This window comes from Varanus komodoensis, unplaced genomic scaffold (assembly GCF_004798865.1).
Source record: "Varanus komodoensis strain SLA01 unplaced genomic scaffold, ASM479886v1 scaffold10, whole genome shotgun sequence".
Taxonomy (NCBI): domain Eukaryota; kingdom Metazoa; phylum Chordata; class Lepidosauria; order Squamata; family Varanidae; genus Varanus; species Varanus komodoensis.
Window position 1 is genome coordinate 36,463,887 of NW_025335269.1, and position 26,524 is coordinate 36,490,410.

The window sequence follows — 26,524 nt, forward strand, 5'->3', positions numbered from 1 at the left end:
TGGAGCTGTCTTGCCTGTTCTGGATGTGACTGCTCACACTCTGAAGCAGCAAGTACATGGTTTGGGAGGACTCTGAGATCCATCTCTGTCATTGGAAGCCCAGGTGACCTCAGTGGCCTGGAGTGCCCATCACCAACTTCAGCATCAATTTGGGCATTCCAGTAAATTCCATCAATTTTTGCAGTAAATTGGAAGCTATATCTTGTTGGTCTTACTATGACATCTGACTTCAGGTGGAGCAGATCCTATGGCTTTCCTGGGCTTTGTACCAATTCGCAAAGCCTGTGGGAGTTCATCTCGACGGATCATCAGAGGAGGCCTTGCTGACCATCACCTGATCCACAGGATGTCGCCATGTAATGCCCTAGTAGGCAGGCTTCTCAGTAGCAGCACCACTCTCTGGACACCCCGTCCCTGTGCGGTTCAGAAGGCAGAAAATCTGGCTCACTTCAAACACCACATGACAACACACTGGTCCATTCAGGCTTTTCCTGGCTTTTCATTCCATGAGTCATTCTGCTTCACTTTTACTGCTCCTGTATTTCTCTATAATCTTGTCATTGAAATTGGTTTTAATACTGTATTTTAACTCCATTTTAAATTTGATGGTAATGTTTGTATTTGAACTGCCCAGGGGTATTGTTATATTTAAGTGGTATACAGGTATCACAAATAAATGTCACCATAATCTCACCAAGCAGTCTCTGTTACCCCCTGAAGCATACATACAAATCATGACACAGAGAACAACTAATGTACCTATTCCCTGTACATTTGTGGTGTATTTGGTTCCCTAACGCCAACAAATGGTCTGTCTAATAAGAATTAAAGCAAGGTTGTAGGGAAAGGTTTGTCAGCCCAATATTCCTCCTCCCCACCTTCCCTCAAATTTTTCTATCCAGATTTTCTTCCTGTAGAGCTTTCAAAGTCCACCTAATTAATTCATTTCTCTCAAACAAATGCTACATTTGTGAGGCATTGTTTGGAAACAGTGTATTTAATTCAGTTTTGGTTGTTCCAGGGGAAGCCAAGATAACAATGGGCTGTATTCAGAAAGAACTTCCCTATTCTGTTCTTAATTAAGAGCTTGTTTAAATTTCTGCTTGTTCTGAGCTGACAGCCACTTAACTTGCTTCAGTCTTTTAAGGATCAAGGGGTTTATCAAGCTAAATGGAGGGAAAGTATTAATAAATATATACACAGTTACCTACCTCTGGATGGAGTGCAAATTACCTTTTCCTTTTGAGTTACTCCTCTAGCCTTTTTTATTTTCTTGCTTGCATGTTTGGGGGTTTGTGGGAACTATATTTTGAACAAAAATTCAACACCTTTTAATAGATTTTGTTTAAACTCTGAGAAAAAGGGCTCCAAGAAGAAGATTGGGAGATGACTATGATTTGTCTGGCTTTTGTATCAATCAGCACTGTGCACAGTTGTGCTCTGAGAAATGGATACAATGATCTAGGGCAGTGATAGTGAACCTTTTAGAGACCAAGTGCCCAAACTGCAACCCAAAACCCACTTATTTATCGCAAAGTGCCAACACTACAATAAAACCTGAAAACTGAGGTTTTAGTTTACAAAAAACAACCCTCAAGCCAGTCCAGGCGAATATAGTATATGTATCCTTGGAAGTGCACTGCCCGGCCATGCGAAAGCTCAGACGAGTGGCAGCTAATGAGTCACGGCTCGTAACATCATCGCCTGGTGTTGCGACTCCTTTCTGAATATGCGCATGGCCCCTACGTGCGCTGTCATCTGATGCTTGGATGCTGATGGTTGGATGCTGACGCAACGTGGCTCGCGTACCAACATAGAGGGCTCTGCGTGCCCACTGTGGCACACATGCCATAGGTTTGCCACCACTGATCTAGGGTGTTCACATGTAACTTTCAATGTATCTATAGTTTGTAATCTATAATCACATATGGGTAATCTCATGTAAGGGAATGTACATGTGTTCTTACATAAATTTCTGGATGAGGTCCTAGTATTCTTTCGTCTAGAGGAATATGTAAAAGAATACTTGTGTTTCTGCAGCAGCGTTCAGGCTTTTTGATTTAACAAACTGTAGAAATAAGAATTTGCTTGGAATGGAGTAAGTGGTTTGGTTTTTATTATTATTATTCAAGAAATTGCTCATAAAAGTACTGCTGCTTAGTTTGCATACAAAATAGGTGCTAGTGAATTCAATGGTGCTTGCCAAGAATTGTATACTTTTGGGAAATCATTGCTAGTTCTTTCTAAACTATTATACCAATAAGTAATTTGGATGCCTGTATGCTTTCTTCAAAAAATTTATTACAATTTGGGTTTTTAACATTTCCATTAATTCCCGTTTTCCTTCCTGCCCCTGCGACCTAGGTATCAGACCTTGTCATAATACTGAACCATGAAAAAGCAGTTGTTGCTTTTGCAAAAGGTGGCAATCTTACTCTGGGAGGCAATTTTACAGTGGCGATTGGACCTTTAGGAAGGTGAGTAACATCAACATGCTGAAGGTTCATAGTGAACCCTTTACTGCATTCTTTCTGTATTTTTTCAGTAAATGGAAAGCTGTATTTTTGGTCCTGCTATGATAGTTTAACTCAAGCAAAGCAGGGATTTGTACTTGGGATGTGTACCAATTCACAATGCCTGTGGGAATTCACCTCCATGAACCCATCCTCATGTCAAAATGAGGATGTTTACAGAAATGAGTCAGGGGAGAAGGATGGTTCTTGGTCTAGCCTTCTCCCTGGCATTCTATGTTACCTGTTCTGAAGAACATTACTACCAATGTTTAAAAATGGGTGCAATATGAATCAGCCACTGGCAGCCAAATCCAGCCATGACTCCTAGGAGGCCCTATGCTGCCGCTTTTCACACATGTGCGTGGCTCATACATTTCTCTCTACCTTTTTCATGTCCTTTCTACCCTTTAGTTTAGGAAGAAAACTTAAAGGTGTACAGCAGGGGTATAGGATGTGGTGCCTTTCAGAATTTTTTTGTAGAGAAGAAGTTTGTAGGGAAGAGATAACGAACTTCCATTATCACGCTGGTAAATGCCGGGTCGTGGGCTGTGGGGGCCTAATCTAAGCTCTGTAGGGGCTTAGAGAGATTGCTTGGCGAATCCCCCATAGGATGTGGAATGGCAATTCCACATTTAGTGGGAGGAAATCAAGCTTTTTTCAGCCGGGCAAGACCAGAGGGAGTGCTGCCCTCTTTAAGTTCTTGACATACGATTTTTTTTAGCTTTTGTTTTAACTTTTGTGAACACACCAGATCTATTGGAACGTATTTTTGTTTTTTTGCTTTTTCTGCAATGATACCCATGGAATAAGCTGGTTTTTTTGCTAATTAAAAAGCCCTTTGGATGGTGGGGGAATGAAACCTCCCCCTGCCCCACGGAGTTGAAAAGCGGCGAATTGCATAACGGAGAGAAAGACAGAACTGTTTGTAAGTAAGGAAAAGATTTACCTTCTTTAATCTCTCCAAGGGCGAATAATTGTGCTGTGGAATTGAGTAATAGAGGATTTTTCTCTGATTGGTCTGTGTTGGACTGCTGCCAAGAAGTAGCGGCCATTTTTCGCTTTGTTCCGGGACCCTTGGACACCTGTCAAGCCTTGATAATTTACCGCTACCATGGAGGGAATACAGAAATCATTCCTGGAAATACGATCTTCTCTAATAACGGTGCAGTTATCCCAGCAGGCAATAATAATGCGTCAGAAAACTGTTTTAGAGCGACTTGATTGTTTTTTAACTGAACAAAAAAGTGGCTTTGATAAATTAGATATTGCTTTTAGTTTCGCTTTTGACAAGCAACCTGCATCTGAACAGAATATGCAAAATATCCAACAAGCAGAAGGAAAATCGGAAACTGGAAAGAAAATAGGTGCAACTGATTTATGTGGTATGCTGGAGAGGGAGAAGATAGCTTGGCCACAATTCAAGACATATGATTTATTCCAGACATTACGAAGCAGATTTCCATGGGATCTGCATGTCATCTTAGAGAAGGACAATTCAGCTGATCATCTGAAAGAGGCTATGTTTATGTGGCTGCAACTGAAGACTCCATTACAGACACTATGGTGGATTAATGGGGAAAAAAACAGAAAGGTCTGGTAGAGGGGTAAAGAAAAAGAAAAAATAAACATGGCAGGGGTGTAAAGGGAAGATAAGGGAAATTTCTTACTATTCAAAAACAAAAATAAAAGGGTGATTCATATAGCTTGATATGCTCACATGTGAGGTAGAAAGGTTAAGCTTTCATTGCTGGTGAAATAGTAGCAATTTAGCTTAGTGAAACCTTGTTTAAAAGGTATTATTGTTAAATGGATATCTTTGACTGTATTTTTAATAAGCTATTGATGTTGATGATATATGTTAAAGACTGTAAACAGCTGGACTTTTATATGGAACTAACCATATTTGATTAAATGGTGTTTAAATGGGATGAAACACTAGTAATTTAGCTTAAAGAAAAATGTTCTAAAAGATATTATAAGTATTACTTATTATCAAGTCGAGTAGGTAAGAAAATTGTAGAGATGTTAAATGGATATTTTTAATGTTTATATGTAATTGTGGTTGAGGAAGTTATTTGCTATTAGAAAATTGAAAAGATTTTGAATTGTTTGGAAATGTTTAGATCAAACTTACCACTGAAGGAGAAAGAAAATATTGCAATTTCATTTAACTCGGAGATGTTTTTCCTTTGACACTGTCTAAGAGAAACAGGACTTTGTAGGAAATGATGAATTTGGTTTCATGGATGAAGAAGAGGAAGATAGTGACTTCTATCCAATTCAGATTATTATTATTATTTTATTGGCTGGAGAAACGGGACTTGGTTTTGATCTAATGATGCTTTCAAGTTATTATAAATGGATTCTAGTAGGATTGTGGAATGTTGGAAGATGTGTAGTGGGGGACTAAATCTGGTGTGTGCGATGATTGTTGTTTGTAGTTTTTAAAATCTTAATAAAATTTAAAAAAAAAATTTTTGTACTGCGGTGCCCCTCAGCCAGCATTGTGAATGGTGAAGGATAATGGGAGTTGTAGTCTGATCAAATCTAGGAGGCCACACTTTCTCCATCCTTCAATACACGAACATGCTTTTTCTAGCTGTCTGCAGTATCTTGGTAGAATAGCAAAGACTAGTTACAGGACAGCAGTTCTACTTTTTCCCTTGTTTTCAAGGATCTGTAACATGCTCTAAAGAACCTAATAAAGCTTCTTTTATGTGAGTAACTTGTAGCGTAAAGTTTATTTTGGTGTGATAGCAGAAACTGGGCAGAATGTGATGAATTAGCAAATTAAGTTGAAGGACACTTTTGATAAATATATCAGTTTTGATAGAACAGAAAACCATTTGCAAGTGATCAGGTTTTATTTTTGTGCATGCATGAGTATGAATTGCTTATTTGCACAGTAAGCCAATGTGGCTACATTTCATATTTTTAATTATTCTTAAGCATTTTGCAAGGCAATGGTGAAATACAAGCTGCCCCTCATGCATTTTCCTTCTCCTACTTCCCCCAGAAATCTGGAAGGTGACGTAGCCTTGAGAAGCTCTGCTGCTGTCTATACCTACTGCAAATCTCGAGGGTTGTTTGCAGGGGTTTCTTTGGAAGGAAGTTGTTTGATTGAAAGAAAGGAAACAAACAGCAAGTAAGTTGCTGGATGCATGAAATTGAACTCATGTGGCAAAAACACTGTGAACAAAAGCATTCCATCTGTAAAAGTGCTGTTTTGATCAAAAAAAATTGCATCCAGTTTCCATAAAATAATGCAAGAAATATCCAATGTTATATAAAGTCTGAATATGTTAGCATTGTATCCTTGGATGGATCCAAGTCTGTGGTCTCATTATGTAGTCAACTTTGTGCAAAGGGTTGCTTAGGAGCATGCTACTGGGAGTCCACAGTGAAACAACCAAAGTGGAGTAAGGCAGCCTTCCCCAGCTTGGTACTTTCATATAATTTGGACTATGGTTCTCTGCATCCCTCAGGCATCACAGGATATAGGAAGCTATTTTACATTGTTGAAGACCACTGGGCCATCTAGCTAAGTATGGTCTGAGCTGACTAGCAGTGGTTCTGCAAGGTTTCAGACCAGACTCTCACCCAGCCCTGTCTGGAGATGGCACAGGTTGCACCTGGGACCTTGTGTATGGAAACCGTGCATCTGCCACGGCCAGTCTTATCAACAAGTAGTTGGACTCCATATAAGGCAACACTGTGCTCATTCTCCATCATATGCTAGAGCAGTTCTACAGTTGTTCTTGCCAACACGGTAAATAAGAAAGCTCTTGCATACTGAAGGGGTCCCTATGCAGAAGGAGTGTTGAATCTCATTCCCATGGGCCAAATCCGACCCACTTGCGTTCCTAGTATAGGCCTTTGAGGTTTTCTAGGTGGCCTCTACTTTGTCCAATTTCCATCAATGTTTGGTGTTTTCCAGTTTTCTGTGGATTTTTTTCTGTTTTCTAAAAGTTGAAATGCGTTCCCTCAGAGATTGTGACTGGCAGAAGAGGTTTAAGCTAAAGTATACCAGTCTTTTGGTCTGACTCCTTTTGTCTTCAGCTGTCTCCACCACTGGAATATGGTACTGAGAACATTTCCAAAACAGACTGAAAGTGTTTGACAATTATGCGGTAAATGGCTGAGGTGCACCAAGTACTCTGCATCAAGGCAGCAAATTTCTATACGCTTGAGACTTCAGTGCACACAATTGCCAGTAATCAAAATGCAGCATGGGATAGTTTCGCTGGGAGCAGGTTTTGTAAGAATTGCGGGTATGCAGGTGGGCTGCCTGCTGTATGCTGAACAAATACATGAACCTGAATTTCACCTGAGTGTTGGTTAGAAATGCTTGAAGGCTTTGCTTAAGTGCATTCTTTACAAGTTTGTGCACCAATAGAAAGAAAGCATGAATAAAGGCTTCACTTAAAGAAGGAAACCATGCAGTTTCTTAGGTATCCTATTGATACCAACAGTGAACTGCTAGTGCCTACCATTATGGGGTCAGGATGGCTCTATCCATGCAAGAGACATGTGGGCAACCCTGTGATTTGCCAAGTGCAGCATTTTTAAGGGGAGCCTCCCCCCCCGCCTCCCGCTTACGACACGCCCTGTGGGGAGTAAACATGGTTAGCAGCAGAAAATACTGACTGTTGGAGAACGGGAACACAGAAAATGAGGCAGAGGAGGAATTAAATGGAGTATATTGGGAAAGTGTGTGACTGATTGCCTGAAGCACAGCACCCTGCAACGTTTGTTTGCAAGCCCCATATAGCCTATCTCTTGAAGCATCAGCATGAAACAACCACATATATTTATTTTATTGATTAGGCTTATTTGTGTTTAGTCGCTAAGTTGTGTCCGTCCCTTCACGACCCCATGGACAACATTCCTCCAGGCTCTCCTGTCCTCCACCATCTTTTGTAGTCCACCCAAGCCCATACCCTCTGCCCCAGTGACCCCATCTCGCCACCTCAACCTCTGCCATCCCCTTTTGCCTTTAGTCATTCCCAGCATTAAGGTCTTCTCCAGTAAGTGATTTATAAAAATAATTTAAGGGTATAGTCCTATGCATGTTTAGACAGGAAAAAAATGTTCTACTTCTTCCAGAATTCCTCAGCCAGTCAGCTGGGAAGTGTAGGACTTCTTTTTTAAAACATGCATTGGACTGTGCCCTAAAATACTTTTTTAAAGTATAGAAAAACCAGGTGGGCAGAGTGCTTTAATTAGCAAACAAACTGGGCGGCACAGTCAACTGATGAAGGCCTGTGTGAAGAAAGGAGTTTTTAACTGGTGCCCAAAGCCTACTGCCATTCATGCCTCTCAGTTACTAGGGCACTCCATAAGGCGGGTGCCACCACAGAGCAGGTCCTCTTCCACATCGCTGCATGATGGCAGTTGGCAGGACACGATGCAGCTAGTAAGGCCAGTAAATGTCTTGCTCAGCAAAACATGGTGAAAGTCTAATGTTTATTGTGTTTATGAGAAAGTAATGGAGTGATGCATGGAGAGAGCTACTGCATGAATTGTTTTCCCCCTCCCGCACCATACCCCTCTTTGCGGACTAACGTAAAGCATGATTTTTCCAGATTCTACGGCCAGGATATTCGTGCCAGTGCCATCCTGTTTGGTGACATGGTGCCTCCTGCCCAGGCGCAAGAACTTTATGACATCCTTGGATCTTTTACTCTGCAGTACGAATCTCAGGAGGGAAGAAACTGTGCATGGCCTGGAGTCACAGGAGAACCAAAAAAGGTTGGCGTGTCTGCTTTGTACTTGCTTAGAATGGATCCAGGACAGAACGCTCCTTCTGCAATACTCTTTCATTGGGTTTGTGTGGCTTACTCTTTCAGTAGAGCAACCTCTGTCATGGCATGAGCCTGAAACTTGCATTTGTCGTTGGAGAACTGCTATAGAAAGAAAGGGAAACCTCAGTGCAGGAGGACAAGCCTTGGCCCTTCCACCGCTCGCCCTAGTTCTCAGCAGGACAAGGCACAATTGGAATTGGCTGGGTTGCACTCGCAAGTAGTTTAAGTAGTCTCTTCAGCTTCACTCCCAGAAAGAGGAAAATGCTCTTGAAAGTGGAAGTGCTACTGAAAGGAAGAGCTGCTCTTGAACTTGCGGTGTTCTTAAGGGGCTGTTTGAGCATTTCTGTGCATCAGCCACACCCATCATTTGGCCTAGTGAAAGTGATTTAATCATGCTCCTTTGCCATCCCCAAACACTCTTCCAGAGCTGCATTCATCCTGGTGAGAGGGGCCATAACGTGCAGGGCAAGGATACATAATGCTACTCAGGACCAGTTCTCCTATTTCTAGAGAGTCGCAACGTGCACTGGTTTTCTGCATCTTATTCATTTAAAATATTTATTAGCTGCTGCTCAGCTGAAACTCTTAAATCTGTCATGCAAGAAGAGGCAGCAGAATTACTGGCAATGAAATACATCAATCAGAGCATCAGTAAAAGTCCTGCTTTCCAAAAAAAAATCCTATGTGAAAGATTGTGAATGCCTCTCCCACCAAATATGAAAGATGCATGTCATGTCTTGGTGGTCAATTTTTATAACCATTTTTGTGAAACGGTTATACTTCGAACAGTGCTTACCACTATGTAACCTGGGTAGTGAATGCACCTGTTTATTGTCCCTTGCCCCTCATTTTCTGATGCCACCAACCATATCTGGTACAATTCTTTATTCTTCTAATCAGTAGCTGGGTTAGGCTAGAGGCATGCGACCTGAGAGATGGATATATATGTTTAAGCTAAACAAAATAGATGATATTTTTCAACCTATTTATGACACAAGATGTATAGTTGTTTAGATTAGGCTGCATTCAGTCTATTCTTTATATTGTATGTTTGTATTTTATTCTAATGTTTACATTTTTAATTTATGATTATAATTATTTAATTTATTGTTGTAAGCCGCCCCGAGGCTTCGGCGAATGGGGCGGCATAAAAATGTTTTAATAAATAAATAAATGTTACATGAGCTCGCTCACCTAACTGATGGTAGTAGTTGATTGCCCTTATCCTGCTTTCTCTTTAGTTAGGACTTCATGCGCTAAGATACAGCAGTAGAGGCTTCTCAGTTGCTGCTCACTGAATACTTACAGCTTCCCATGCTTGACTCCTTGTCGCTGACTTGGGGGGCTTCAGCCCTAAGGCAGCTCTGGAAGTTTTCACCCCCTGCAGGTCTGCTCAGCTCCTGCTTCCTAGGATTTCAGCTCTGCTGCTCTGCCTCCTTTTTCCTCTGGACTACTGCCTGCTGCCACGTGTTGTCCCGTCAGGTCTCAGCATCTTCTGCCAGGCACTGTTGGCTGCTCCTTCTTCCCAGGCTCCTCTTCGCCTGATTCCATGCTCTTCTTTGGCACTAGCCAGGACCTTTCATTTTCTCCTGCCCAAATCCCCCATGCAGCTGCAGCTTCACCTCCTGGCAGCCCGATAGCTTAGTGGCCCACGCTTGAGACAGAACATAGTAATATGGAAATAACAGTACCCATGACTTGGTTTGCCAGTTGAGTTAGAATTCATTCCTCCCATTGTTCTTCTCCCAATTACTATGCTTTCAATTATGGCACTGCATCGGGTTGTCTTAACTAGACCTGTCGTTGCTGTTCAGTAGACATGGAAGTTTGTAAAGCCTCTTCTGCATTTCCTTAAACCTCCTGATTCCGTACAGAATTGACTAAAGGTAACTCACTTCCCCTGCCAGGTCAATGAACATTCCTCGAAGCAACAGTCCCGCAGGACTTCTGAAAAATCCACGCCAGAAGGTACTGTCTAACCAGCAGTCTGCTGGCTCTTTTATACAAAGTGCATTTTAATTTTATGTGCTCTCAGTTCTATTTTCCTACACTAATTGGTAAATTTACTGCAAATCATTGGTGGGAAGGTGGGTGCTGCTTTTAAATGCCAGATCAGTGCAGAATAAAACCTCCCTCATCTGCTATCTAATCATGGATTGAGGCAGCCCATCTGGCATGTATAAGGGAGATCTGAGTAGGTGACCAAGGAGGATTTAGTCTCTTTCAGGTGTGCCTACCAGGGTTCTTGGTTCAGCATCAGGACAGATGTGAGGGCCGGGGAGGGGATTGCTGTGGTCTATCGGAATTCCATCTTTGTCTCCATCTGACAACAAGCCTGGAGTGTTGGACCAGAGGGACAGATTGTGGATTCTGCTGGTATATCGCCCACCTGCAACCCATACATCTCCCTACATGAGCTGACAGAGGTGGTCTTGGGTGTGATCATGGAGTCTGCTGATCCTGAGGGACTCAACACTAATGCTGAGGACACCCTATCCAAGGCAGCTCAGGATTTCAGGATCACCATGACAACCATGGGACTATCCTAGCATGTCACTGGCCCAACATAGGTGGTGAGGCATACTCTAGACTTGGTCTTCTCAGCCAGTTTTGAAGACCGTGCTCTGAGTGTGGGGACATGGGCTCAGTCCTTGTGTCATGGTCAGATCACTGCCTGCTGAGATTTAGAGGGTGGAGAATCCACTGTAACCTACTTGCTGGACAGTTCCAGGAAAAAAATCTGTTGCAACCACTGGGACTTGGACTCCAGAGTTGCAGCAGTTGAATCGGTGGAGTTATCCAACCTGAAGATGGATCAGAAACTGCAGCTGGTGCAGAATGTGGCAGCCAGATTAATAACTGGGACCTGGAGGTCCAAACACATAGAACAGTCCTGGCCCGCCTGCATTGGCTGCCTGTATGCTTCCAGTCCCAATTCAAGGTGCTGGTCTTAACCTATGAAGCTCTGCATAGCTCGGGATCACAATACCTGTTGAAGCACTTCTCTCAGCCCTGACTTACCCAGCCACTATGCTCAACCTCTGGGGTCTTCCTCTAGGTACCAATCTTCTGAGAGGTTCAGAGGATGGCGACTAGGGGAACGGTATTTTCAATGCCCCCCCCCCCACGATCTTTGGAACAACTTTGTGACCAGCCTGGCCCTAAATTTGCTGTCTTTTCAGTGCCAGGAGGCCTTTAAAGATTTCCCTGGTCATTCAGGAGCCTGATACAATTAGCCAGATGCCTTTCTTTTACTCCTGGCTGGGTCTTTTTAAGTTGTCTTTTTATTGTTATTTTATGTTCTTTTAAATTAATTTTGAATTATTAATGTTTTTATTTCATTGTTTGTACACGTTATTCTAAGCCCCACCCCCAGAAAGCTTCAGCTGCATGTGATAGAGAAATGAAATTAATAACAATATTATTTATTTATTTGATTTTTAGCCCACCCCATTATTTTTACTTGAATACAGTTCTATTAAATTAATGCAATTAATAGACTAAGGCTGAAATTATACTCTCCTTGGGTCTAAGCCATATTTACATGCAATCTTGTGCATATCTGCTCAGCGCTAAGTCCCATTACATTCATTAAGGCTCACTCCCAAACATGCAGGATTGTCACCTTAAAGATTTTTTAAAAGGATAATAGCTGTCTTGCAGACACAAACTGTGCATGGTTAACAGGAGGGAATATAGGAACTAAACATGCAGTCAAATTTTATTATGATACATTATTTACAAACCAAGTCAATGTGTTCTGTTAAAATTATTTCATCAGAACTTGCCTGCATTTCGTGTAAACATTGAATATTGTGTCAGATTTTTTTTTCCTTCAGGACTGAGCCTAATGGACTTCTCTTTTGAGAGCATTCAGATTTTAATCTATTGCACCCATGCTCCAATTCTTCTGTCATACAGATGTAGAGAAGATGCAGATGCGCCCTTAATAATCCATTTCAGAAGTTATCTTTTGCTTTGTGCAGACAAGTGGGGGCTTGATATGCCCAGTCTGTCAGGGAAACCCGTAAGGGACTGGGCTTTTCTTGTGCTCTGTGAAGCCTTTCCTCCTTTCCCATGATCTGTTGGTACTTATTGGTTCTGCATCACTCTGTTTAATTGTTACTGTCAGTTTTGCAATAGCAATGCTAGTTTCGCAATATCAAAATAAAGTGATCATTAAACAGGATGTATTAACTAATATGCTATGCTCTGAATTCTTCCACAGCTCTAAGAACAGCAAACAGACTTTACCCTGAGCTCCCCAGTTACTCTGCTGCAATGGGTATGTGTGTTTATAATATTGCCACTCCTAAAATTCAATGGAAGGTTTGCAAATTCAGGAAATCATTCGAAAGGAAATTCTGATACTTGCATTTCAAATTGGGCCACTACTCCATGCTTGGACTTGTTCCAGCACACAACTTGATTTCCATTTTTTCTTTTCTTAGTGAAGAAATTTAGGGGAAAGGTTACTTAATAAAACTTACAAGGTTTGCTTTTAGTAGACTTTATCCAAGGGCCAGGCTAATTTAATGTTACTTTCATTCACTGTTGTTGTTGGGAAAGGGCCAGGGTCCCAAGAGATTAATTCTATTTGCTGAATTTCTTTACAACACAAATCAAACCACACATAATTTAAGAAAGCATGATACTTCGTCAGACTTATTAGAAAGACATTTGAACTCAACTGTGCCGGGCCCCGCAGCTGCTTTTAAGAACCAAAACATTGGAAGATCTCATCAGGGATCTCCATCATTGCATCAAGATGTCTCAGAGCACTTCGAAAGCCAGAGTGGCTCTCCTTATTCCACTAACCACTACAGTATATCTTTTTCATTCATTACATTTCCATTCCATCCAATAGCCAAAGCTCTCTGGGTGGTACTCAGCATGCTAAAGCACAATATAAAAGCTTTAACATGCCAGAATTTAAACCAGTTTAAAGACAAGTTAAGCACCATAAAAATAATTAACAGGACCTGCAGGGGGGAAAGCCTTGCAACATCCCATCACATGCAGTCAAATTCCCAGGAATAATGGAAGTGACACTGGAGCCAAATAGAGCTTACCTGGCAAAACGTTTCACAGTTGTGGGGCCACCACCAAGAAGACTCTCTTCCTTGTGGCCATCCTCTTGCCCTCTGCAGTGGAGGGCCTCAGATGGGTGGCATAAGGGTAGGTTTACACTAAGAGCAGCACTCTTTGGGGATTGCAGTTCTGAGTTTTGTACTGTGCCAGCCGTCTATACAATGTAGCCCAAAACACTGAACTACATACCAGTGAGGCCACCTAGTGGTTTTGGTGTGTTTTAATTATCCCATAGAGAAAGCTGTACAACTGAACAACTTGAACACCCTCCCCTTCCACTCTGGATCCAGATTTACTGTGTTGTTCCTTGCACACACAGCTGCTATGCACGGCTGGATGATAGGGCCCTTCTTCCCTGACTTTCTCACCACTGTGAAGGTGGAAGATAAGCTAGGAATGCTGGAGAGTGAGCTGCGTTGCCGTGCTGCGCACGTGTGTAAGCCTGGGAAGACTTTGTTATGTCTTCAGGACTTCAGGGCTGGCTCCAGAGTGGATAGAAGCTCAACAGATCCCAGGACAGCAAAGGGGCCACTGTTCATGTGGGGGAATTAACCAGGTTGTGGACATCTACCAATAATGCATGGCATTTATATAGTGTTAGAGCAGACAAGGGGCTTCAGGTGCGTTCTCCCACAGCAAAAAGCTATTTAAGGGAAATGGGTGGTGTTGGCATTGTATGGATGGGGTGAGGCATTAACTGAGAGTGTGTAGCTGATTCCTGATGAGTGTTACTGGTGCAGAATCAGACTGGACTGTGGCTCCCGCACCGCAGTGGTAATATAAGAATTAGCCCTAGAGTTGTTCTGGGCACAATCCTGTGGCCTGCCAACATTGTCTGGGAGGTCATAAGATTTGTCAGAGGCTCAGCTCCTAGATCTAAAAGGTGGGACTGTGAAGGCCGAGGCCTGCCTCACCCCACCCTCCACATCCAGCATGGGAAGAACCACAGTGGCTGCCCCCCTGAGGTTACAACTAGGCCTTGGAGCATGGAAGGGGGGGCATGCTGTGGGAGGGGTTGGAGGGGAGGAGGCTGGAGCTGAGGGCTTACACCAGTTCCTGTTGGTGCTCCAGCTCCCTTTCCTCGACCTCTCGGGTGCTTCATCTAGACCAGGGGCCTCAAACTCACAGCCCGCGGGCCAATTTCCGGGATGGGCGGCGCACGGGGGAGGGCCCTGCGGCCTTCAAAGCACCAGCGGCGCCCGGGCCAGCCGTGGGATGAGCGGCCCACCACCACCGCGGGGGTGGAGTACTTGATGCGGCCCAGCCTCACCCAGACTCTACTTCCAGCGGCCCCCAGGTCAGTTGAGTTTGAGACCCCTGGTCTAGACGGCTGCAACAGCTGCTGAGATAAAATGTAGGGCTTGAGGTGCAGCAGTGGCAGAGATTGCTGCCATTGCCTGGCCTCATTCCTACCGCTGAATGCTCATAAAGTCTCCATGTTTGGAGGCTTACATGCATCTGCCATTGAGGTGGTTGGATTACACCCTTTCAGCTGCAATCCTGTGTACACCTATGAGGAACTTAGCCCAATTAAACCTTTTGGGACTTATTCCTGAATTGGATTGCATTACCTATCTGTGGTGAAAATTGTGACCAGAATTATTATGTAGATGGCAAGATGCTGATATGAATATTATATATCTGAGATGAATGTATTCCATAGTTTAGTGGAATCTGGTGGCTAAATGATTTGTTCAGTAATGGAAAGAATGTTTAACCTGACTGTTGACCAAGGTATGTGTGGTAGCTGCTTCTTTGTTTGTTTGTTTATTGCATTTTAAAACTACCTAGTAATCCAAGTTCTCTGGGCATTGTCCAGTATATTAAAAACATAAAATGCAAACAATAATGCAGTGGATAAAACAGCACATAATAAAACCAAGATAAAGCCAACAGCAAAGAGTAGAATTGCTAGTGCATATGCAACCAAGTTAAATCACCAGCAACGGTTTTTTAAATGCCCTGGAGAATAAAAGGGCTTTATCTGCTGTTGATCAAGCTATAACACAGGTGCCAGGTGAAACGTCTGTGGTTAAGGAGGGTGTTGAGCAGGTAGGGTGCCAGTGCTGGGAATGCCCTCTGTCCTGTAGTCGCCCACCTCAACCTCATTTGGCAGGGGTACCTAAAGGATATGCTTAGCACTGTGGATGGGTAAATACAAGAAGAGATTCTCCTCTAGCTAACTCAGCCCCAAAGTGTGCAAGGGCAAACATGGCACTTTGAATTGGACCTGCAAATGGTGGCCTGGGCAGGTGGCAAGAGGCAGGCAGCTCAGTTTTATTGACATATATACGACCCCATCAACCAGTTACATTGACTAGCCACCGTTTTGAACTAAGTATCGTTTCTGGACCACTTTCAAAGACAGACCCATATACAGAGCATTCCAAAAATCAAAAGTTGTGACTTAAAAACATTTTCTTCCTCTTTAAGCAAGAGGAATGTATGTCAGTTAAACCATTCATTTCAGAGCAGTAGTAAGAACTTGGGCATAAAAACTGGGTTTCAATATGTTTGTAATAATTTCTAGCGGACAACCTTTAGCAGATTATAAACTGTAAAAGTAGCAAGCCAGATCAGGGTGACTAATGGATATTTGTATCAGAAGATCCCTAAGCAGAAGGATAATTGTGTGTGTGTCTATAAATCATGGTGACATATGCAGTTTTAGTAAATATTAAACAATGAATCCTCTGCCCTTTTTCCCTTTTAAAGGGGTTTATGTCAGCTTCGGCTATTTTAGCTGTTTCTCTTATAGCTTATTTTTGTCTAAAATAAACATCCATCTAGTAGCTTCCCTCCCCCGGTTGTTACTAATATAAACTAAGTTTGAGCTGATCACAAAAAAGGAAATCCCAGGAAATAATTTCTAATACTATTTTTGCAGTTCTTCTGCCAGGATAATGTTATTTCTGGCATTTGTGCTAACATTTAAATAGAACAGCCCTGTGCTGTCATGAAATGAACAAAAACTGTACCATGTGGATTTCTGATCATCCTGGGGCAAGGGGAAATACCTTGAAAATCCCTGCTACTGCTGAGCCAGCTGATCACAAAGACATGCAGAGATTGAGGTCAGTGCACGCTAGGACTAGAAAATTGAGGTCTTTGTTTTATGTGTGTTTTGGGTCAAGGCCATTTTGTTAAACCTATTGAGTAATTGGCAGGGACGAAGAACTTGTACCTTTTAATATCCTTACCTTGGCAAGTGTGTAGTTTTCACAGATGAAGCATGTTTAATGTACAGCAATGGTTTCAGCAGTAATTAAAAGTACCATTAAACATACACACCTCAAGCCCCTTCCATCCAGCGGTAACTTGAGACTTGCAGCAAGGGATAAAGGAAAACAGAGCTTAAAAGATTATGAAGGCATAGAATGTCATCGATGCATGAATGCCAATTGTAGGACCAGTACATAACAGTTGAGGAGGTTGTGGAAGTGTTGATAGACCCAAAGCTTTCACAGATTTGATAGGAAAGACTTCAAGCTTTTGCCACATACTCTCTGTGGGATAATCGAGATCTGATGGAGGCACCCTGTTACTTGTTCCTCCTAGAGATGTTCATATATAAACCATAGGCCAAGGACTCATTTTAATATTGAAAGGGCTGGTAGGATGAGGGGCTACTGGCAGAATGGTAAAAAAGTTCAATAGGTAGTATAGTGAAGATTCCTAGTATATAAAACCCTGGGTAGATTCTTTTAGCTGTGCCAAGGCACTAAGGCTTTGCGCTTCTGAAGAAGAGCACCAAGGGAGCCCCTTGAAGCTGTCTTGCCCCTCCTCTCCTCTCTCCTCTCTCCTCTCTCCTCTCGTCATTCTCTAAAGAAGAGCTGCTTTTGTTGTGAGAAGGAAACTGTTTGCCTTTCTGAAGTGGTTTTGCCACTACCGTCTCTCATGGTTAGGGCTAGAATTAGAAGCTGACAGATTCTGGAATAGTGGGAGTGGAACTTATAAAGTCCATGGCAAGAGTCCCTGTGTTTAGTTCTAAGCAAAGGAGGAGAGAAGTTGATGAACCCTCCGGGAACCCTCTGTGAATGATATTAGGAGGGTGAGTACCTGGAAGAGGGCTGTCTCTGCGGTGGCGCCCCATCTATGGAATGCGCTTCCCAGAGAGGTCCGCCTGGTGCCATCGTTATTTGTTTTTCGGCGCCAGGCAAAGACCTTTTTATTTAAAACTTATTTTAATTGTTAATTTATTGGTTATTTATAGGATTTTAAATCTTTTAAGCTGAGATGCACCAGGTTTTAATATTTTTATTGTATAATTTGTTTTATTTGTATATTTTGTTCTTGTTGTGAGCTGCCCCGAGGCTTTGTTGCGATGGGGGCGGCATAAAAATGTTTTGAATGAATGAATGAATGATTGAGTTGCTCTCCCAGGGAACGTTTGAAGCCCATAGAGCATCCACTGCCTATTGGGGGAACTAGTATGACCACAGATATAGCATAAGTTTTCTTTATATTTTGCATTCGTATTTCATTTTTGCATTCAATCAGTTGAGAGCAGCTTTGGCACAAGTGTTTTTGTTCCTTCCTGGTTATGGCTGGACTGGGGTTAAAATGTGGAGTCAAACCCATTTTTCTCTTACCTCTTCATAGTCAAATGGCCTCCCTTTCCTACCACCTCTCCAGCTTTAATACCAAATTAGATCGCAGGGGGTTGTTGTTTCATGCATTTATTTTCTACCTTACCTCCTTTTGACGAACCCAAGATGGGTGAGGCTGAGAATCTGTGGCTGGCCAGTGAACTCCATGGCTGAGTGGGGGGCTAACACCTGGATTTCCCAGGTCCTCAGTCCAGCATTTGAACCACCACACTACCCTGGCCATATCTTGAAGCAGACAATTGTTCCGTGTAGCTCAGCACCGTCTACACTGGGAGTTCAGAGTCAGGCTATTTTGGGCATCTTGCACGCCCACCATGTAAGATGATGTCTGTCAGTGACCATGAGAACATATCCTGCTGATTTCACCCCTCTCCCATGTTGCTGTCCTCCAAGATGAGAGAGGCATCCGTGGGGGAGGATGCACACATGCCAAGTCCTTGGCTTCCAAGTCCCAGCACTACCCAAGTCCAGAGCCTTATGCGGCAGCTCTGCAGGCCAGATTAGGTTCAGCAACCCTGATTTTCCCTGATGTGCAGTGGTTCTCCAGGTTTCAGGTAAGGGCTCTCCCTGCCCTACCTGCTAGAGATCAAAGCCAGAGCCATTTCAGTGCACAGCACTGAGTGACAGCTCTCCCCCTGAACTGAGAGAAGGTGTAACAGGCTACAGCGGGAGAAGTGGCTGTATTCCACAGTGTTGTTATTCAGATTCACACAGCAGTGTGCAAGTGCAATGTGCAGTGGGTTGCACAACTGCTTGTACAACCATAACTTTACTGGGATTCTCCTCCTACTCACTAGCACAACATAGTTGGATATCACCCAAGGTAGAGAAGAGTTCAGTTTCCCTCAACCATACCCTTCCTGATGCTTAAATTAACCCCATCACTATTTTTATATATGAATGGGACATATATGCGATTAAAACCCTGCTTGAATCATGTATGTTGGGCCTATGTCATTCCAGTGATGCCTCTGTTGTCTTGTATAACTTTTCAAATGCTGCTGAAAAGTAAACTTGAAATCTGGAAGACATTAACTCTGTAGTGTCCTGTTGAATGCATCTTGTGGAAGAAGATCTGAGTGTGGTGCTGCCCCACCTCTATTAGAAGAGTGATTTGAGATTATGACTGATCGGTCATGGCAGATGCTATGAATCTAGAACAAACGGCAAAAAATTTAAAAAATGACACTTCTGTACATGAATTGGATTAATAGCCATGGGGATGTCAGGACATCCTTGCTGGCCATTAAACTCTCTCAGAACAGATGTTGCGAGAGATTTAAGGGAGAGAAATGTGGTCTTTGGCTTTGTCAACATTATGGGTTTATTGTAGGTCACTTTTGAACTGAAGAGGGCTTAGCCAACAGCTGTGTTGCAGACTCGGTACTGCGGCATGCAGGTCTGAAAATTGCACAGCTGTGCACAGGGGCTCCTGAATGTTATTTGCCTGGGCTGTGTTGCACTGCTGGGGAGACAGGCAAAGAATCCTGGCCATTCGTTCCAAACAAATAAAGAGAGGCCGTTTGTTGTCTAGTCCATAAGGCAAAACAGACAATAAAAACATAGTCCCGTCTCCTTTATAAACAGCTGACTGAGAAAGGATTGTTCCCACAGGTGGAGGTGGAGCCTCTGGCCCACCCAGCTCTTTGAATTCCATCAGTCAAGCACAATGCCTATAAAAGGTCAGCCTATTTCCTTAATACACTCACACAAAAAAGCATGGGTGACAGTGCCAAAGGTTGATTAAGTAACTAAGGTGGTGAAAGTCACTTCCACAGTGGTTCTAGCTGTGAGTCTGGCTATTGCAACATCATATCTAGAGGCTGTGGCAGGTAAATTGGTTCCTTGTGGGTTTCTGCCATCACTGCCCTGGTTGGTTGCCCTGTTGCTATACATAGGAAAAATCCCTCTGGCGCCTGAAGCCTGCCCCATGACAAAGCAGAAGCTGATGTCTTTTTATTTCTCTGTTCCGTCTTGCTTCCTTCCCTTGCTTCTCTAAACAACCTCGGTTGTGTTTCCAGAGCTGTTGTTTTGCCAGTTACCTCTTCCCTCTTCTCTCTGTTTCCTTGCTCTGTTTCCACATCACGCGCCATTGCTGAGTGTCAGTGAGATCTCCAGGAGCTGCCACCAGTCTGTGAACAGCTCTTGGTTCTCCAGAGACACTGTGAGCTCATTCCAGTCCCTTTTCGCAATTTGTTATTTGGAGTTCGAGTGTTTTAAACTCTCCCCTTACACATTTGTCCTGCAACATTTTCCAACGACTTCTGAACAGTTCCATCCCTTAGACGCATTTCAGAGATTAAAAGGAGTATCCCATGAGAGCAGCAGGTGAGCAGTTGGTGATCTGGGGCTGCAAAGGGAAATGTGAATCTTAAACAGGAAGGTTCTAGATTGCAAAAAAAAGTTCTCATTACGTAGCCCAACTGGCATGCCCACAGAGGGGTTTACAGTCATGGTCAGGACAGATCTGGGGAAGCCTTGTGAGGGTGGGGCACAGCTAATGGCCCTTCGAAGCCCTTGGCTTCCTCAAAGCCCCTTTGCCATTTCCTTATTTATTCATTTATTGCATTTTTATACTACCCAGTAGCCAAAGCTCTCTGGACAGTTTGCAACAATCTAAAACAAATCTAAAACATCACCTACAGTATAAAAATGTAAGTAGTTGAAACAGCAGTATAAAATCAAAGTGAAAACCTACCAGCAGTACGAAGATTTAAAACACAACCTCAAATTTAAAACAGCCTGAAATTAACATTCCTAGAAGAATTCATGGGAAAATAAGATGCTCTTCGCTTGATGCTGGAAAAAGTGCAAAGTGGATACCAGTCAAGCCTCCCTGAGAAGTTCATTTCATTAGAGAGGTATCACTAATCATTGATTAGCATATTAAGGCTGAAGTCTAGACAAAGGTAAGCTCAGGAGCCAGTTTGGTGCAGGGGCTCGGTCGCCAGGCTAAGGCAAGGGAGACTCTGGTTCAGATCCTCAGTCATGAAACTCCCTGGATGAGCTTGGGACATTGCTCTCTCTTTGTCTAACCTGCTCCACAGCTTGGTTGTGAAGACAGAAAGGGGTGGGAAGAGAAACACGTAGGTTTCCTTGAGCTCCTTGGAAGGGAGGGAGAGTTACGAAGGAATGCCCTGTTAGATGTGCTACTACAGGAAAAAATGAAGCTGTGATTATCAGAGTTGATCTTGTTTGTACCCAGCCATGCTAGGATGGATCTAGACTGAACTGCACTTAGTTCACTTTGAAACTGATGGTACTTAAGTGCAACCTATACTGACTTGATCTAACTCAGAGAATTTTCTCATGCAGAAGTATCCAAAGCTGCCCACAATAAACGCATATTTGACAAAAGCAATCTTTTCTAATGCCTACAGCTATCTTGGGTTCCAAGCTGAACCTGCTGAAATTCCCTGGTCTATAAAACTGGAGTACTGATGGTGAAAGTTTGGCCATCTCTGAATGAGCACTTTGTTCAGGTTCCCAAGATACATCTGGGTGCGTTAAAGGCCTTTTTTGGCTGATACGAGCATTCTTGTTGGCAAACATCTTTCTCCATTCTAAAAGGATATAGTTTAACAAAAATAAGCCTCATAATTTTAAGATTATCATAACATGTTTGGTCTGTGCATTTCATATTAACAGATCAACAGGGCTGAAGAAGCATAGGTATCATTTTGCTGAGTATAGCACTGTAGCACCATCTTGTGTAGGCAGAGTATTTTTAGTTTATGTTTTTGAAATTCAAATAAGGATTCTTTTAACGTAAGGTAAATAATCTAGTAATCTTATGCAACCATTATCTTAAAATATTCCAGATGCAGGCAAACAATTCCTCCTGATTTTCAAAAGTTTGCTTAGGCATGGTGATGCTTTTTCAAGGACCTATGGCTTTTATAATCCAAGATACCTTTTTCCAGAAAATGTGAATTTTACTGAATATGAACAGGTGTCACAAAGACCAATTGCTTCTTTGTCAGCTTTTGCATGGTAGCGGAACAATTCTGTCACTAACCCCGCTTCCCATTTTGCTGTTCCAATTTAGCTTTTGCTTTCAATCTAGTTTGCTTAACTGCCTTGTAAATAATGTGAAGCGCCTATAAGGGCTTGGATGAGTAACATGGATTAAATCCCATCAGCTCTTTTGTGGGCTGTGAAAACCTCACAGCATATTTGCATGTTCATTAAGATAATTTGGTTCAATTTGAGCAGATAGATAGCCCAGATCTAAGATCCTGAAAGAATTTACCTTTCAAATGTATCATTGGCCTGTTTTAACTGTTGCTTGCCAGCAATCCAAGCAGAAGCTGTCCTAGCTTTTTCCACTGTAAACTCTGCTATTTCTGTCTACCATCCAGCATGGCAATATGAAGTATTTTGATTATTTGTTCACAGCAGACATTTTGATACGCAAATGCTGCTGGCTTTTGAGAGCACAAGAACAGTGATGGCTTTAGACCAAGTGTCTGTTTCATTCAGCAATCGGGAGGAGGGATTTCTGTTTTTTAATGTGTGATTTTGGATTACTGAGTACAGATTATAATTTTGCGAAACTCAACAGGATATCTGAGATGTACCTCTGACTGACAAAATAAATTCTATTTCTACTCTTCCGGGTTTTCCTTAGGCATGGTAGATTTAAACACTATATGAAATGTACCATTCATGGTAAGCTGTGACCCCAAAGTCTTGATGTGGAAATGTTCTTTCTTTTCAGGGAACTCCTGTCCTACAATGGTGACTGCGATATATCCATTTGAAGGACAACAGCCAGGAGACTTGACATTCAACGCTGGGGACAAAATCAGGGTCACAATGAAAACAGATTCTCAGTTTGATTGGTGGGAAGGAAGCCTACAGGGCAGGACTGGCATTTTTCCAGCTAACTATGTTACCATGAACTGAAGCACAACGCATTGCCTTATCCTTTTGTCTTAATGCCTTTTCACACTTAGAGAAGAGATTGCTTATTTTGTATTTGGCTTGAACCAGTTGTGCTTGGCCAAAGGAGAGAAGTCCCGCTAGTCTCAAGAAAGCCGAGACCTGCCACCCTCACAAGTGTGCAAGCGCACAGACAACGGCATTGTAGGAAACAGGAGCTTCAGTCGTGCCTCCCACATGCCCCATCGCGCTTTCCCTCTGTGAGTTGTGGGAAGGTTGGATGGGCATGTGGGAACTGCACATGGACTCCTCGTTTCTTGCAGCATCTGCACGTGCCAAATGGTGCTCACATTAGTACAAGGCAACATGGTCAGGTTCATGAGACAGGTTGGACTTCTCGACAGATGAAGGCTCTGCCCATAGTCTGCTTCTTGAATAGACAACCTGGGGCCCATGAGCACTTTTCTTGGTGCTTGTGAAGGTGCCTTATCCCTCCGGCATTTTAATTAACGTATTTTCTAACTAGCAGCTGGGATTGCTGTGGAAACTGTGAGTTCAAAGGAGTTGCTTAGGGTGTTGGGACTTGGAAACCCCCTTCCCCCACTTCTGCCTTGTACTAAGTGTTTGGGGCAGATGACTTGCTTACCCTTTGCATTGCCTCTGCTGATCACGATTTTGAGAAACTCACATGACAGCAATTGCCAAATATGCCATGGTCCTCACAGGGTTTCCTTCCTTTGGATTAAGTTCTCTATTGTTACAATTTTTAAAAAATTAAGATATGATTTCCAAAATTATTTTATTTTTTTCTATAACTTAATAATTTAATGAGCAAATCACAAAAACTAATCTGAATGAGCTGCATGAGTGATGCTAAATTTAATATATTCTGTGTTTTGTATATAACAGTTTCCATTAATAATGCATAATAAATTCTTAAATTACTTCTTGCCAGTTGGATTTCTTAATTCTGGTCAAACAAAATGAGTAGCCCATATCTTAAGGAACAGTGGTGAAGGAAAAGATGTGCGTGCATGTATGGATGATAGATACAAACATATAATATTAAACACCACACTTCCAGGATTCTATCATGCTGTACAGCAAGGGTGTTGACTCTTATGCCCTGGGCCAAATCCAGCCTGCTTGGAGTCCTGTTTTGGCCCTGCAGGGTTCCCCAGACAGGCACGCCCCTTTCCTTGGCCACCAGTCGTTTGATGTTTACCTGGCATTTGCTGTCTATTCTCTCTGTTCCAAGAGATTGAAATTCCTTTCCTATGTTTTACTTATTGGCAATAGAAACTCTTAAGCTAAAATATATTGGTATGTTTGTCCTACTCTTTTGATCTAGGCCCTGCTAACATTGCAATGCACATCGAAGATCTACTCTGAAATGGAAATCACTCCTTGAGCTGAAGGGGTTTGACACTCCTGCTATACAGAAATGACTGGATCCCACTCAGTACCAGAACTATCATGAACTCAAATATTATTTATGAGAACCTGTTTATGAGAAAATGTGACTCCTGTTTAATATTAGTCGGGATCCAAAGTGTATATGCTCCCATATTAATGGGCCTATGCATTAAGATAATCAGAGGAGATCCTTTTCCATAATCCATCTAAAAGAAGTAAAAAGCAATCAACATTGGAATCATTTCCTAGAAGGGTTAATATCTGCACTTTACAAGGTCCACTTTTTGATGCCATTGTCTAGGAAAGATATGGAAAAAAAAGCACTGAATAAGAGCAAAACTGTAACAAAAGTATTGCAGTTTGAGTCAAAAACAGTTCCAAAGGCTTCTGCTACAATTTTGCCCCCATCAAACTTTATTTTTCCTAGATAACCAGGCACTTTAATTTTAAATTTGCTGATAGAATCACAGTATCCTAGAGTACTGTAGTTAGAAAAGATTTGTAAGTCCATCGGGTCCAACCCCTGCTCAGTGCAGGGCTCCAAGTTAAGCCGTCCCTCTCAGATGACTGTCCAGCTGCATCTTGAATGCCTCCAAGTCGGGATAGCCCATAACCTCCCTGAGTTCCTAATGTCCTATTACTCCAACTGCCCAGCAGTTTTCCCTGATATTCCGCCAGATTCTGGCTTCCTGTAACTTGCACTTATTATTCTGTGCCCCTTACTCTGGAATGATTGAGAAGCAATTGCGGCCTTCCTCTATGTGACAAACTTTCAGGAAAAGAAAAGTGCTATCATAACTCCCCTCTGTTTTTTCTTCTCAAGACTTAACATGCCTAGTTCTTTCAGTCTCTCCTTACAGAGTTTGTTTCTAGTCCCCCGGTCATCTTTGTTGCCCTCCTCTGCACCTTTTCCAGTTTGTCAGCATCTTTCTTAACTGTGGTACCCAGCACTGGATAGAAATAATTCTTTATGTTTCTCAGTGTTAGTGCATTTACATGTGGGTTGTATGCATTCATTACTGTAGTGAAGATCTGATTTTTACATGTACTTCCCCTAAAATCATCTCTTGGATGGAGCATTAGAGAATTGTAAAATGTGGAATAACTGAATGTTTTAAGGTATTCTCAGCCAAGGATGGGAAGCTGACATTAGACACAATGGAGCTGCAGCCTGTCGATTACCAGTAAAGTCTGACACTTTTACACATAAGGGTTCATCTTTGGGTATTTTTTGACCCTTCTGATAGAGGCTAGACTTGAGCAGAGAACAAGAGGAACTGTGTATGGCAGAACGCTGTGCTATGGAGAATTGATTTTCTCCTCACTGTGCGGGGCAAGTGTGTCTTCTTTCCCTGTATGTGTGTATCTGGTCTGCAATATGCACCCTTAATTTACTCATGTGGTTTGCAGCATTTTCACTTGCAGCATTTTCACACCAATCTTCAGCCAAAACAGTTCGAAGAGTGGCTTGCAAGCATCAGTGACTGTCCCTGCCCCCAGGTTTATAGTCTTAAAGACAGGACAAAAGGGGGGAAATACTGGGAAGGAAGGCAGATGGGAGGGGCAGGCAAACCCAGGCGCTCATTCTTAAGGATAAATCCAACAAACCAGGTGGAGGATATTCCCCTCCCATGCTACATGCCCTCAAAGCCTAGGGAGGACAGAGGGACCCTCTGGAACAGACTTTGGTGGTGCATAAGGGCCTGCAGAGGGGAGGAAAGAGGGCAGATCTCTTCCCCTGGGCAAAAGTTCTGTTGTGTGACACTGGAGTCTGCCCTAAGTTACAGAGTTCACAGCACAGCCAGCTGGAATGGAAAACAATTCAAAGACAGGAGAAGACCCAAGTCGCTGGTTTCAGTGCTCTTGGAGGAGTCCCTCGTCTGGCTGCTCCCTCAGCCAGGGAGCATCCTTGCTCCCCTCCCTCTCTCTGCTATAGCCCGATTGTATAGCTGCTGCTGTCACAGGAAGTGGAAGGAGGGAGGTGCCTGGGAGAGTAATTTGGGATCACTAAATTCTCTGGTATCCCTGCAAGAAAGGGAGGAATACATGATTACCGGTGGTGCCTACTCCATGAGAAGAAGGGAGGAGTTCTTTTATAGGCCTGAAGAGGCTTCTTGTTTGTCTGTCAGCGTGTTGGCCTACTGATTTCTGCACATATGCTGTGTGCTTGAATGTGAAAAGAATAAGTTGTGGGAAGTGTGCACCA

The 26,524-nt window shown here is 42.8% G+C and overlaps 1 protein-coding gene across 3 annotated transcripts in view; it reads left to right on the forward strand.

The window, feature by feature from the left end:
- The window catches only part of SH3YL1 (SH3 and SYLF domain containing 1), a 37,079-nt gene extending 13,232 nt beyond the window's left edge, over positions 1-23,847 (forward strand). For 2 of the 3 annotated variants that reach the window (XM_044418847.1, XM_044418863.1), the window contains 6 exons: positions 2,365-2,477; positions 5,530-5,658; positions 8,099-8,264; positions 10,225-10,285; positions 12,546-12,602; positions 22,739-23,847. In XM_044418847.1, the coding sequence (XP_044274782.1) occupies positions 2,365-2,477; positions 5,530-5,658; positions 8,099-8,264; positions 10,225-10,285; positions 12,546-12,602; positions 22,739-22,926 (714 nt within the window). In that variant the 3' untranslated portion in view covers positions 22,927-23,847. Of the gene's footprint in view, positions 1-2,364; positions 2,478-5,529; positions 5,659-8,098; positions 8,265-10,224; positions 10,286-12,545; positions 12,603-19,632; positions 19,715-22,738 lie in introns of those variants that run through there. The other variant, XM_044418855.1, reaches the window with a different exon arrangement.
- The last annotated feature ends 2,677 nt before the right edge of the window (positions 23,848-26,524 follow it).